The sequence below is a fragment of the Rhinoraja longicauda genome, chromosome 4, assembly GCF_053455715.1.
Source record: "Rhinoraja longicauda isolate Sanriku21f chromosome 4, sRhiLon1.1, whole genome shotgun sequence".
Classification (NCBI taxonomy): domain Eukaryota; kingdom Metazoa; phylum Chordata; class Chondrichthyes; order Rajiformes; family Arhynchobatidae; genus Rhinoraja; species Rhinoraja longicauda.
This window is the reverse complement of record NC_135956.1, coordinates 53,252,223-53,267,636: the sequence shown is the minus strand read 5'-3', so window position 1 is coordinate 53,267,636 and position 15,414 is coordinate 53,252,223. Positions and strand designations below refer to the sequence as shown.

The following is a 15,414-nucleotide window of genomic DNA, read 5'->3' as shown; positions in this document are numbered from 1 at the left end:
TACAAACAAAGTCTTCAAAGACCTTACTGATAGAAATGTACTACTAATAAAAAAGGAGCTGAAGGTTTTGAGGTCCTGGCCCAGGGAAGTCCAAGATAACTGGACACTGTTCTGCTGCAAGGACTGTACACTGGCAGGTCACTTTTTGCACGTCTCACGCATTCCCACACACTCTCTCTCAATCACACCGTCATCCTTCTTGCCCATTCCCCTTGCCCTCTGTTCACTCATCAGTACCCTTTCTCTAACCTCCTCCCTCGATCTCCCCTTTCTCCCAGTCCCTTCCAACTCCCCCTTTTGGCTTCTCTTATTACTTGCTGTTCTCCCTTTCCCTGAATCAATGTGCCATGAGAATTATTAGACACATGTACATTTTAACTGTAACCAAGCAGTGTACTGCCTGCATTCTGTGTCAGTTTTAAATATGATTCAACTTGCAATCAAACACTGAACGCACAGCGTCACTTTTACCTCATTTTGTTGCAATGGAAAATTCAAAGGAACTAAATGTAGTCATAACTTCCTAGAAAAAAATCTACAGCACAGTAAACAGAATGCCTGCCAAATTATTCAATGTGTACAACTTCTGAATAACTTGAAACAAATGACTCATAGTGAGTCACATCGCTTTTTTTGGCATTTATATGCCGCGATCCAAGGGATCTGTTAATATTCAACTCACTGTAAATTCGGCAATTTGTGAAAATATTGGTTTCCATGACACATTCTAAAGTTTAAGCAGGCTGTTTACACTAAACACCTGCAGAGAGAAGCCAGCTTTACTCAGTACAATATTCGTATTCAGCAGTGGACAGATGCCAGAACAACTCAAGGTTAATGGCTTTCAAAACCATCATATTGCCAACATATCATGGAAAATATACCAAACCTTGCCAAGGTACACAAAGACTCTTAATAACTAAAGTTCATTACTATTTCATCTTCCCGTGTCACCCAGAACACAGTAGGTCAGCATCAAGATCACTACTGTTGGCAAAACACAAAAAAAATGCATAACAAATAGATTTTGACATCCTGAATAGGAGATACTTTTAATTAAGGAATGAACGTCAGCAATGCAACCTGAGTATCGTGTTGCCAGAGCTGATGTTCCACATGCAGTGATTCAACACATCAGGAGGAGCCACTGAAGAGCTGCCAACCTAAAATAATGAACGCAGGAACCTTACTGTACTAAATATTCCGTGTTTCTGACACGAGTGTATTTAATATGATGGAGGAAAAGTCAGCACACAACACATAAACCTGTAAGAGAACTAAACGGGAGAAGAACAATAACCCTTTTAAGAGGGGGGTTACTGGTCAATAACAAAGGCACAACAAACTTCCTGCTGCAGAAGCATGCCTTATTGTGAATGCAGTGCAGTCATGATAACCAGACAAGCATCTGATCTGTTTGGATAGCATACAAAACAAAGTTTTTCACTGTACCTTGGTGTACTTGTGATAATAATAAGCCTAAGCCTAAACCAAATCTCGTTTCAATTGTTCTTTGTAAGTTGATCATTATAGTGTGTATATTAGTATTGTGGAAACTTCCCTTTGTGTGGAAAATGACAAAAAACAGGAGACTTGAGTGGTGAGAATTACTTTTCAGATTTGAATTGCAAAAGTCTGGGAGCTGCCAGGTGGAGGAATAAGATCTTTCCATAGGAAGGCGAGGATGAAAGTAAAACAATGCAATTCATAGATCCTTTTTTATTTGGAAGGAACCTAGGGCCAGCTCATATAATTGGTATGGAGTGCTAGATGAGATGGGCAGCACGGTGGCGCAGCGGTAGAGTTGCTGCCTTACAGCGAATGCAGCGCCGGAGACTCAGGTTCGATCCTGACTACGGGCGCCGTCTGTACGGAGTTTGTACGTTCTCCCCGTGACCTGCATGGGTTTTCTCCGAGATCTTCGGGTTCCTCCCACACTCCAAAGACGTACAGGTATGTAGGTTAATTGGCTGGGCAACTGTAAAAAAATTGTCCCTAGTGGGTGTAGGGGATCGCTGGGCGGCGCGGACCCGGTGGGCCGAAGGGCCTGATTCTGCGCTGTATCTCTAAATCTAAATCTAAAATGAGAGAATACCAAGAACAAAAAATTCTGAATTCAGAAAAAAATTTGGCTCAGATAAATTACTATTCACAAATTAGAATTCTTTCGACATAAAAATATGAATGCATTGTATTAGCTGCCAATCCTGATAACATTTTGTTGCAAACTACAAAACTGTTAACTCCTACATACCCTATAGAACGATGAAGGATACAATACACCCACTTGGACATTTGCATCTCCTTACATCAAGAGTAAATTGGGATTCATACTTGGGACATGTTAGGTAGGAGAAGGCAGACAGAAAATAAAACACACAGACCAAATAGAAAGCCAATAATTTTATTACTGTAATAAGCTTCCTATATAGCACAATATCTTTTGATCCATTTTCTTTATTTCCTGACTCAAATTATATCTAATAGTTTCACCAATTATCACTTCCACTGATGGTAGGATCCTACGATCAGTGGAAGTGATAAATTACACAATTGTCTTTGAGTGAGTCCGTAGGCACAAGTGTACCCAGGTAAGCCAGCTGGGAGCTGCTTAGTTAGACTCTGTGCAATGCCTTTCCGAATGCAAAGAGGGGGGACGGGGAGGCTGAAGAAAAATACCTGTCCAGCAAACTACTTTGACAACCAGTCAAGCTATGCTTATCAAAGACAAAACTTAGATTGATTTTTTTTAAATCTCCAACATAAAAAAAACCATTTAGTTACTTCAAAATAAAGTCAAACCACCTATTACTCAATCTCCTAAATCAGATATTTATTCCCGTTCAAAATGGTTTGTTGCTTTTGTACTAATTAGCTGCTGGGAATTCTGCTGAACTTTACTGCCCCCACTGGAACCCCTGAGGAGTGCGATGCAGGGGTACAGTGTAATGCACTAGGCGGATGACGAGGACTTGCACTCTCACAGGAAAAGTCAACCTACTTTAAAGTTGAGATGACACAATAGATGCAGGTGGTGCAACCTAGAGCAAAAAAAGGAAAGCTGCTGGAGGACTCCACGGGTCAGGCAGCGTCTGTGGTGGGAAATGGATGGTCAACATTTCGGGTCACATCTCTTTGTGATGGAAATCAAATCCAAGTTGGATGTTTCAGATCCAAGTTAATGTTCAGATAAGAATAGAGAAAAAGTCAAAGGATAAATTGGGCTAGGCAATGAAAACATAATTCAATTCCCAGTTTAAATTCATATATTCAAGTTGTTTGTATTTTGTTTTCCATACTATTTTGAACAATTTATCTCTAGAAGGGTAATTTGGAATGGAAAAATAGATTTGTTTGGAGTGACTGAGTTTTTCTTTGCAATGGCAGCAGGAAGTAATATTTTGTAAGGAGGAAATGTACACCATTTCATGATTTTTAATATTAATATGTTTCTGACATGATCAACTTTTTTAGCCATCCACTGGAGGATATAAACAACATTTCTGCATTGCTTGACTGAATAAATATTCGGTTGAACACTTGATATATTTAAAATTGTATTGTTAATAAAACTAAGACCTCATTTACAAATGGTCTTGTGCCATGATCTCCACCCCAATGTCAATTAAAAAACTGCAATTTAACTTAGGGATGAAGTATCAAATCCATTGTACACTGCATTTTAGCAAATAATATGATGAGATGGTTTTGCAACACTTTTCCTTGTCATACATTCAGAATATCTGTATCTGATTTCATGCAAACTTTCGAAAGCTCAATTTTAAATGCCACAATGTTAGTAAAGATCTAATAATGCCAGTCAGACTTTTGCAAACACAAATAACTTACTCAGCATTTGCATGCTGTCACGAGGATTCTGTTTTTAAGCTATGGTACATACACAGCTCGGAATGAAGCATACGTTCAATAATGTTAATCCTGCATCACTCTAAAACAATTTCCATCTCAAACTGGCACCTGTTGCATTATAATAACTGCACTGCAAAATAAAATTATGTAAAACCTTGATGCATTTTCAAATTAAATAATGTTAAAATCATATTAACTCAGTATCCAAGTTGCAGATCAAATTGCTATTTAGAAAAGTACCAAAACTTGCATTTAAATAGTAGCTTTAATCTCTGAAATTAATTTGCAGAGAGGGGTGTGGCCGAATACAAATCAATGACTACACCGTAGATAATCCAGCTTTAACCTTTGGACTCTTTGAGCACCTCATCTTAGCTGTCTGGTAATGACGGAAGATTTTCTCTCCTAACCTTGCTACCCTCCCTCCAAAAATAAAACCTTGAAATACATCTCTTTAACCAAGCTCTAATTTTTAGTTAATTACATTTCTGTGAAATACTCTTGAATGTTTTCTACATTTACGATGTTGCACAAATGAAAGTTGTGAAAGTTACTAAACTGTTGTAAAAGTAGTAAAGAAGCTCTCCAGAGACTTAGAGGGACCAGTAAATCTTGAGACCACCTGCGAGATTACTAAGGTAAGCTTTTGCCTTCCAAGACACATCCAACACCAGCTCGGCGTTTAATAGCACAAATAACTCACATTATTTGCTTGTTGCCATTGGCCAGCTTTTGTACCATCACAAAGTCAAAATATCATGAGTCGGAGCATCGTAAGTCAGGGAGTATCTGTAGTTAGTTTTGACACATATAGTCACCTATTATTCTTAAGAGAGAAAGTTATTATGCTTCATGCTTCGAAATAGAGAAATTCACCTTCAGGGAGAGAAAGACTTCACCTTTGGGGAGGAACAGAGACTAGACTAGACTAGACATAATGAAGGCAGATGTCAAGCAACTCTCTAGAGTTCTCAAGGCCACCCATCGCTGACAGGAGTTTTGCATGTGCAGAGGAATGTGAGACCTGTTGCTTTATTAATAATTTTCTTGTACTTTGTTTTAATAAATATAGTTGTTTGTACTCTAAAAAATGTTCATTCTTTGAAACCTGCTTACATTTCCTTACAGTGGTTGATATTAGTATGGACACTGGGCCAAAGAGGTTGTTTCAATAATAATTCCATGGTCCTCAGTTCTTTGCCCCATTGAAGTATTTATCAGTAACACTGCCAATATTCATAGTTGTCTCTGACTACCAACCTCACTAATTCCCTGGATTCCATATTTATTGTTAACTCTCTTCATTCTAAAACTCAAATTCTTGAACATCCAAAATTCAAATGCATCAGCAAACCTTCCCTTGAGAATACTGATCGTGCTTCCTATGGAAATTGCATTTATATTTATAGAACAGTAGGATCCACAGTTGTAACAATGGCACCCTCTTGTGACGCAAACCTGATTTTTATTACTTTTGCCCAAGTCTTCTTTAATCACGCAGTAAAAAGCAAACAGTTGAATGGAAACTGTTGGGAATGAAATGTTAAGATGATTGATTTTGCATACAGAACATCCACACGTTTTAGCTATCACCCTTAAAGCTTTGCTAATTTCATTGGAAAAAAAACATCTTCCTCTCTGCCATGAAGCATTTCAGAACATTTTAAGGCACTATACAACCCCAACCTGTTGCTATCACTTAGTTATTTTTCTTCATCTATTTTCAAATTGCCTTATTTGCACGATTACCAAAAATCCCACCACCAAATTCCCTCAAATAGGACCATGAGAGTTCATATATGCTTAAAAATAAAATAATATAGCAGAAAATAAATTGCACAATTCCCCATCCACCATCTGTTGTTAATAAAACAACCCCTTTACCAACAGCATAGCAACCTCTTCCAGTAGATAGTTAGGGAGATGATGCCGAAAACGACATTATTCACATGCTTGTTCAACACTCATTGAATACTGCTGAACCGTTTGATATTTTGGTTCTAACAAAATCAGTCGGAATAGTTCAAAACACCGCCCAATGTCCGCAGTCATCAAACGTGGCCATATCCTCAGCTTGTACACGTCTGCAACTTGCACTCCATTCCTATGACTATAGGGGGATTGCACTTAAGGTCGTAAGGTCAAAGTGCAGGGTACACGGAGTCACTCAAGCCGTCTGGAGGACTTTGCAGCTTCTGGCATATACTACCAACACATGCAACAGGTACATTCTTACCTTGAAAAAAACACCAAAAGGCCAATTTATCGGCTGTAAAAAATGAGGAAGAATCTGGAGGATCTGGTGGAGGAAGAGGAACCAGGAGAAGGGCTGCCAAGCCCATGGACGCAAGAAGCAGCTGGGAAGACGTCTGGCCAGCTGCGGGAGAAAGGGTAAACGCGGCCTGGAAGGCAGGCAGGAGAGCAAGGCCAAGAAGCAGAGGGCCCCCGACCGGCCAGCGGGGAGAGAAGATGTGGAGGGGGAGGAGGAGGATGACGAGGAAAGGGAAAGGATGGGGTTGAGCGAGCTGGGAGAGGAGCAGCGGGAAGAACCCGAGCCGAGGGGCCTGGAGGGTCTGCAGGGGCAGAAGCAGCGAGCGCTGGAGGTCGGCGACCCACCGGGACCTCAGGGCGAAGGGCCTAGGGAGGAAGGGCTCGACGGCCTTGGAGGAGGAGGTGGTGGAAGAGGAGGGGCGAAGTGTCGAGCCCGAAGAGGAGGAGGAAGAGGAGTCGGGGAGAGGCCAATCGGCAGCGGAGGCCGAGCAACAGCGAGAGCTGAGCCGGGCACTGGGTGCTGGGAGCCGATGCAGAGGACCAGGCCACGGCTCTGCTTGGTGGCCCCAGCCACGAGGTGTTGAACGCCGGCCAAGTGGAATCGGTGCCCGGCAGCCCAGCGGGCAGAAGGGCTGGAGAGCCAGCAGGAGAGGCGAGGGGCCAAAGAGCCACAGGAAGCGAGGCGCGGAGCAGGGGCGCCGAGCCTAGAGGAGCACAGGAACAGGAGACAATAGACAATTAGGTGCAGGAGTAGGCCATTCGGCCCTTCGAGCTAGCACCACCATTCAATGTGATCATTGCTGATCATTCTCCCAACATTGGGAACATGTTTCCTGCCTCTAACGTGTCCAACCCCTTAATAATCTTATATGTTTCGATAAGATCCCCTCTCATCCTTCTAAATTCCAGTGTATACAAGCCTAGTCGCTCCAGTCTTTCAACATATGACAGTCCCGCCATTTCGGGAGAGGTGTCGGGACACTCGGAGCGCCAGGAGGAAGCCGGAGACACGCTGATGGGTGAAGACGGGTGAAGCCGAGCTGCAGCAAAGTGCAGCCACAACATTCAACTGCCACACCCTCTCATTAGGACTGGCGAATTGTTCCACAACAGAGCATTTGGATAGCAGTAACAGGATCGTTCCGAGTCAGCATGGATTTACGAAGGGGAAATCATGCTTGACTAATCTTCTGGAATTTTTTGAGGATGTAACTTGGAAAATTGACATGGGAGAGCCGGTGGATGTGGTGTACCTCAACTTCGACAAGGTCCCACATAGGAGATTAGTGGGCAAAATTAGAACACATGGTAGGGTAGGGTACTGACATGGATACAAAATTGGTTGGCAGACAGAAAGCAAAGAGTGGGGATAAATGGGCCCCTTTCAGAATGGCAGGCAGTGACCAGTGAGGTACCGCAAGTCTCGGTGCTGGGACTGCAGCTATTTACAATATACATTAATGACTTGGATGAAGGAATTAAAAGTATCATTAGCAAATTTGCAGATGATACAAAGCTGGGTGGTAGTGTGAACTGTGAGGAAGATGCTATGAGGTTGCAGGGTGACTTGAACAGGTTGTGTGAGTGGGCATGGCAGATGCAGTTTAATGTGGATAAGTGTGAGGTTATCCACTTTGGTGGTAAGAATAGGAAGGCAGATTATTATCTGAATGGTGTCAAGTTAGGAAAAGGGGACGTATAACGAGATCTGGGTGTCCTAGTGCATCAGTCACTGAATGGAAGCATGCAGGTACAGCAGGCAGTGAAGAAAGCCAATGGAATGTTGGCCTTCATAACAAGAGGAGTTAAGTATAGGAGCAAAGAGGTCCTTCTGCAGTTGTACAAGCCCCGAGTGAGACCGCACCTGGAGTACTGTGTGCAGTTTTGGTCTCCAAATTTGAGGAAGGATATTCTTGCTATTGAGGGCGTGCAGCGTAGGTTTACTAGGTTAATTCCCGGAATGGCAGGACTGTCATACGTTGAAAGTCTGGTGCGACTAGGCCTGTATACACTGGAATTTAGAATGCCTACTCCTGCACCTATTGTCTATTGTCAAAGAGGGCCCACTGCACTGTAAGTGATTGCTTGCAGTACACGGCGTGCCCCCCTGTAGGCAACAGTACGGGTCAGGGGTCATAACCTCACCTGCCGTGCAATCCCCCTATATAATCAGCTCTCCTTACTACTGCGCATTGTTTTGATTTCCAACATTTGCCCCCTGCAACGCGTTTCCCCCGCAACGCGTTGAGAAGAGGCATACTCCTGTATGTCTCTTCTAAACATAGCACAAAAAGTAAGGAAATTTGTGTTTGGTAGATTATTTCTTTGTTGTAACAATGCTTCTTGGCAATAAATCTTACACCGTTGGAAAGCCTGTTTATTTCCCTTTTAAATGGTGCCACATTTGTAAGGAACATGCATTTGTGGGATGAGCAGCAGAGCTGAGTATATGGGTTGCGCCCATGAAAAATTTGCCAAATCTTCTCTGCCAATGCCAAACAGCTTATTCTGCTGTTGCTATTGACTCTTGTTTTGAGCTTCTGGTACCCCCAGGTGCTGACAAGAATGGGATGCCATCCCACAACAGTGTGTGACCAGGCTGGTGACCAGCATGAGGAGGAGGTGCCAGGCTGTTATGGCTGTGTATGGTTCTTCCACACGCTACTGAGGCTCCTGTTTATTAAATGAATAAATTGTTAAATTGCCAATATGTCCTGTTTCTTCAGACTTCAATCATCCAATCCACCAAACAACACCGAACAAGAGTCAATGGCAGTATAAGCTGTTTGGCATTGGCAGAGAAGATTTGGCAGATTTTTCATGGGCGCAACCCACATACTCAGCTCTGCTGCTCATCCCACAAATGCATGTTCCTTACAAATGTGGCACCATTTAAAAGGGAAATAAACAGGCTTTCCAACGGTATAAGATTTATTGCCAAGAAGCATTGTTACAACAAAGAAATAATCTACCAAACACAAATTTCCTTACTTTTTGTGCTATGTTTTAGTATCATTCGATTATTTGTGGAGAAAATGCAAGATAGTTTTCCACTTATCAGCCCACTATCCCAGTTAACCACGTCACTTCATATCTGAATTGCAAAATCTCTCATGGTATCCCCTTCCTCATTTGACGTCTTTGTTCCCACCTTGACCCCAAATCATTCATGCACCACCACACCGTCACCTCCCACACCTCTTTCCCACCTCCACACTGGTCTCTATCTTCTGAGCCGACTTGAATTCCAAAGCAAAAGTTTAATTCAAATACATAATGACTGCAAAATCCTACCAACAGTGTTGCAGTGCTGTTTTTTTAGGTGCCGGAGCTGTCACTGGTGCCGGAGCGGCCGCTGTTAAATTCCCTGCTAGTTAAAATTCCCCGGTTTAGTTTGGCTTTTTTTTTTTAAACAGAGGTGCTGGAGCGGCGCTCCGGTGAGCTCCGGCAGCACTGCACCCCTGCCCACCAATAGAAGACGGGTTTGACAGTCTTTAAAGGTTCACCTGCAACTATTACAGAAAGAAAGTGTTCATAATTTCAACATTATTTATAAACAGCATCATGGCCCAAAACACCAAAAAATATACAATTTGTTGTCAAATATCCATTTAAAACAATCCTGTTGCACACAATGCAAAATGTGATAACAAATGAAAACATTAATCAAGAAAATTATCAAGTAATATTTCATTTGCTGCATGTTACAAAGTCCACGAACGATCCTTAAAAAAAAGTAACAGCGAATCAACTTTTTTACCTGTTCAATCTTTTTCCACAAATGGACTTTCATCAAGAGAAAAGGTCTAATTCCATTCCACTAAAAACTCAGGAAATTCTGTTCAATGACCAACAAATTGACCTACTCCATCCAACCTCTCACCTAATTTGCCATTTTTCTTAAACCATATAAGTTGTTGCTATCAAAGACCAAAATAAAACTTTTTAATGAACTCTTTCAAAAGAAATTCACTGTAGTTCAGCAATATGGGTATTTTAGTGTTTTTTTTTTGTAAAATGCAATCGTCCATAGAAGAACATGGAATTGGAAATTAAGAAATTATGCACTCAAAAGAGCCAAATAGATCATGGTCTTTTTTTCATTTGGTAATTGCTATGTCCCTTTTTTTCCTACACTCCAAAAAACAGTTCAATTTTTCCAGACGACCATAAATCCGCTTCTTCTTGTCATAAAATAGACAAAACTCACTCCATTGGGTAACCATACACCCACAGGATTGTAATGAATGGCATCAAAAGCACATCAAATTACTGAGAAAGAACAATTACTGCAAGTGATGAGACGAAGAAACTAGTTATACCGTTCACACCAGCAGAGAAGCAGGACCCGCAATGCCCCCTGGCGGCGCAGAGACGAAGCTCCCGCGAGACGCCGCAGAGCCGCACAAGAATGGACCCGACATCATCAACATGAGGTTAAAGATATTGATATTTGAAATAACCATATCAATTACCTTGCTTTTTCATTTCCTTCAGCTGACTTTTAAAGTGTCGATATATATCAGTTTTGAGTAGATCTTCGTCTTTGTTCAGATTTTGCACTTCATCAAACTTTTTAGTTACTAATAACTTCATATCAGGCAATCGTTCCGGTCGTTCTTGCTTGATCTAGAAAAATAGATTTAATTATTACCAATGGACAGTGAAAGTTTAATGAGATCTAGCCGCAGGAATTAACGCAGCTTATAATTTGCACCAACACCTAACCATAGGCAGTGGCATATGCTGCAGCCTCTCAGTATATCAAAAAATAGTTACAGATTTGTAACCAAGGCAGGATGCTATCATTATTTCCAAACAAAATATTGCATTGAGTACAGTGGTTATATAATGTACAAAGTCTACATAAATAAATGTGGTGTGTAGAAAAGGCAATATCACACGAGAGTGCCATTCTTTTGGAATTGAGGAATCCTATGTTGCAGATCTGAAAAACATCAACTTTCAACTAAAAGAAATGGTGGAAGAAGTCTGAATGTTAATCTTTTGGATTAATGCCTCTTTGTAGCTCATTGCACCAAGGACAAAATATTTGCTTTGTAGAAAGCTTCTCATCATAAATGCTTTGATCCCTCTGACTAACGTAGAAATTAAACAGTCACAACAACACTTTTTCATCCGTTAACTCCTGTGCACATTTTAAAATATATTCAAACTTGATTTTAAATTCTACACCCCCTGCTTTCATGTCTTGTATGAGAGCTTGCAAGAACTTTCTTTAGCACAGAAGATTGATTTTTAATACGATATAAAGACGAGATTTTTGATGGCTTTATAATGATCTTTGCCATGCTTCTTTTGAGCTCACTGAGCAAGTGTAGGAAATATCAGGCACTGGATATTTTTAAATGCCTGCACTCCACTGTCCTCAGCCTACCTTGCCCTTTAGATTGTGGCTGGCTACTGGAATAGCTGATCATACATTCAGCTCTCTGATCGTTTAATATTAGAATTTGGATTATATTACCAGGGAACAGAACTTGTTCCAAATATACAACTAAATGTTAGCATAACCGGCTGGAAAATCCATTCACTCTTAAGTAGATTGAGAGAAAATGTCATGCAAACCCTGAAAATTCAATTTACATGGCATAAGATAATTCTTTAGTTATCAAATGCTTTAAGCTCTGACTTGGCTTAAGAAACACCGAGATCTCAAAAATATGTTTCAAGAAGTTGAATTCAGCCAGCATTCATTCTCCACCAAATGCCACACTTTATAGCAAATGTACTTTGTTAAAAAATACAAAATGTGCAGGTATTCCCTCAATACCTAAAACACATGCAAAACAACTGCCTTGCACAGCTACAATTACCAAATTTAGTTAAAAGATCTCAAGAGATTCAGGCTAGGTTAGCAGTTAAATATCATAAATGTCCTGCAGACGAGTCCAAATCTATAAATAGGTAAAATTAGACATACATAATACAGCAGCAAAATACCATTGGAAAGATGGTAGATGCAATAATGAACAAACCACGTGGATTCAAAATCAGTGGTCAGCAAATAACTGCACCATTTTGCTCTTGCATTCAACTGAATATATTGTACATTTTAGATTCGTCCATCTTTTACATGACAATCTCAAATACAAAATTATTAAAGGATGAACTCCTCACCCAAAGTAGTCAGTTCAATATTTTAGCTATTTGGCCTCCTTTGACAATGCACAAAAACAATGTCCAGGTTGTATTTGTATTGCAGACTAGTGAATACATTAAATCTCAAATAATCTGTTATTATGCTATTGAGAAATCCCGATGGTTTGGCATCTGACTAACCAAGCGATGTTTGCCATGCTTTTCAACTCACAGGGTTCCAATGACACATAGCTTTCCAACTGACCAGGGACCTGTTTCCAACACATTCTTTCAACTCTCAGTATCTCCAGAGTGGGGGGAGGGAGAGGGGAGAGAGGAGGCAGGGGGGTGAGGGGGAGGAGGGAGTGGGGAGGAAGGCGTGGGGAGTGGATGCTGCAACCAATGCAGGGGAGGCAACCCTAGGGGGGAGGGGAGAGGGAGAGGGGGAGAAGAGGGAGGAGGGGGGGAGTGGGGGGGAGAGGAGAGAGAGGGGGGGGAGGAAGGGGGGAGAGAGGGGGAGAGAGAGGGGGAGAGAGAGGGGGAGAGAGAGGGGGAGAGAGAGGGGGAGAGAGAGGGGGAGAGAGAGGGGGAGAGAGGGGGAGAGAGGGGGAGAGAGGGGGAGAGAGGGGGAGAGAGGGGGAGAGAGGGGGAGAGAGGGGGAGAGAGGGGGAGAGAGGGGGAGAGAGGGGGAGAGAGGGGGAGAGAGGGGGAGAGAGGGGGAGAGAGGGGGAGAGAGGGGGAGAGAGGGGGAGAGAGGGGGAGAGAGGGGGAGAGAGGGGGAGAGAGGGGGAGAGAGGGGGAGAGAGGGGGAGAGAGGGGGAGAGAGGGGGAGAGAGGGGGAGAGAGGGGGAGAGAGGGGGAGAGAGGGGGAGAGAGGGGGAGAGAGGGGGAGAGAGGGGGAGAGAGGGGGAGAGAGGGGGAGAGAGGGGGAGAGAGGGGGAGAGAGGGGGAGAGAGGGGGAGAGAGGGGGAGAGAGGAGGAGAGAGGAGGAGAGAGGGGGAGAGAGGGGAGAGTGAATAAAGCAAGGACTGAGCACACATATTGGTGGTGCGTCTGTGCAGATGGTTATCGAGGAGGAAGTGTTCATGTTAATTCGTATCGATTGTGCAAAGGGATGTGCAGAGACCCAGTTCCATGAGTTTGGTAACAAATTTGGAGGGGATGAGATATTGAATGCCGAGCTGCAGTCAATGAACAACAGTCTGATGTAAGTGTGTAAGAAGGAACTGCAGATGCAGGTTTAAACCGAAGATAGACACAAAGAGCTGTAGTAACTCAGCAGGGCGGGCAACATCTCTGCAGAGAAGGAATGAGTGACATTTCAGGTTGAGACAAGAAGGGTCTCGACCCAAAACATCATCCATTCCTCCTCTCCAGGGATGCTGCATGTCCCGCGGAGTTACTTCATCTTTTTGTGTCTATCCTCAGTCTGATGTAAGTGTTTTTATTGTTCAAGTGGTCCAGTGCAGAGTGGACAGCCAGGAAAATTGCAGTTCAGTAAAATACCTTACATACATCTATGCTGGCTCTCCAAAAGGGTATTAACTATTTTCTCCAATAATAATGGTTTCTAAAATGTCCTCATTACCAAAGTTAAACAAACCAACTACAAGCCATGCATGCACTTACATCCTAACTTTGAATACATTTGTTATTTTCTAGTCTCCTGGCAGCGATTCCGCATGTTCAAAGGATTGGAAGATTATGACAAGCCACTTTGCTGTCTCCAATCAATTTTCCTTGGCAACCTAGGATGTTTTTAGACTGGGTGATTTTTAGCAGTCTTTCAAGTACTTTCTCAGCAGTTATCACCGCATTCATTAACATTACCACATCCGCTTCCAGTAAGATACTGAATAATGCTGGAGATACACCCATCGAGGCAGATTGAATCTATTCCACCCACACTCCTGACCTGTCTTCAAAACAGTGGAAAGGCTTGTGCAGAATCAGATAGAGAGTAAATTTGCACTGGAACAGCTTGACTAGTCTGAAGAAGGGTCTCGACCCGAAACGTCACCCATTCCTTCTCTCCCGAGATGCTGCCTGACCTGCTGAGTTACTCCAGCATTTTGTGAATAAAAACCTTCGATTTGTACCAGCATCTGCAGTTATCTTCTTATACTGACTAGAGGGGTGGCTTGTTTTGCGGCTCATCTTCAGCACTAGAGCTGAGATACCTCAGGTTCCACAGCCCACTAGATGTTGGAGCATAATTCAAAATTATATTTATATAGGTTAGGTGATAAGTATTAGGCTATTTTCTTCAAACAAATTTCCAAGAAAAAAATCGAATCAGTGATTGTGGTTATTTATGAATTACTAAAACAATGTGTTCACAATGTCAACCTTATGCACGAGATACGATTAGTAGGATTGGCATAATAAATCATCAGTGACAAAGGCATTCACTTGTCCAGCAGGTAATCTTGCATATCTGCAAATTGGTGACAGTAACATAATAAACTAAAAAGTTTGAATCCAACTGTGAACATTAAATAGAAAAGAAATTGATACATAAATTATAATTTGTCCAGCAATATTGTGAAATGGATACTGTGCAAATTGCAAGCAGCTCAGGGTCTGTAATAGAAATGTGGCAGAAACAACTTCCTCAAATAAAGCTCAAGGATCACAAGGTGTGAAAAAGCACAGTTGATGAAACGTTGAAGCTTTGCAGGGACTGTGTCAGATTTTGCCCACACCTTCCCACACATTAAGTGTCAAAGCTAAAATCTAACGTTGTCCACATTCGCAATATTTAACATGAGCAAGCGACATTCCTCTATCGGTTATTGAACTGAAAGTTTTGTCTCGTTTTGCTTTTCTCTCATTTGGTGAATAAGAAATGGGAATGTGTTGGTGTTAGTCACTGCTAAAAATTATACAACTGTAATTCTGTTGTCCTTTGTTACAAAGTAAAACGGAAGGCAATGTAAATTATCAAGACCTCAATAATTCTAATATGATCTATCCCCAAATATTTAAAAATACACAAAATGCTGGAGTAACTTAGCGGGTCAGGCAGCATCTCTGGACAATAGAAATAGATGATGTTTAGGGTCGGAACCAGACTGAAAGATAGAGGTGGGGTGGGGGGGAACTGGATGCAAGGAAGGCCAGAACAAAACAGGGCCAGCAACAGATGATTTGAGGAAGGGTGGAGGTAAA

General features: G+C 42.1%; 1 protein-coding gene across 3 annotated transcripts in view; it reads right to left on the bottom strand.

Annotated features, from left to right (window-relative positions):
- The window catches only part of nsmce2 (NSE2 SUMO ligase component of SMC5/6 complex), a 104,538-nt gene that overhangs the window by 71,388 nt on the left and 17,736 nt on the right, over positions 1–15,414 (bottom strand). For all 3 annotated transcript variants that reach the window (XM_078397741.1, XM_078397742.1, XM_078397744.1), the window contains one exon: positions 10,617–10,770. In XM_078397741.1, the coding sequence (XP_078253867.1) occupies positions 10,617–10,770 (154 nt within the window). The remainder of the gene's footprint in view (positions 1–10,616; positions 10,771–15,414) is intronic.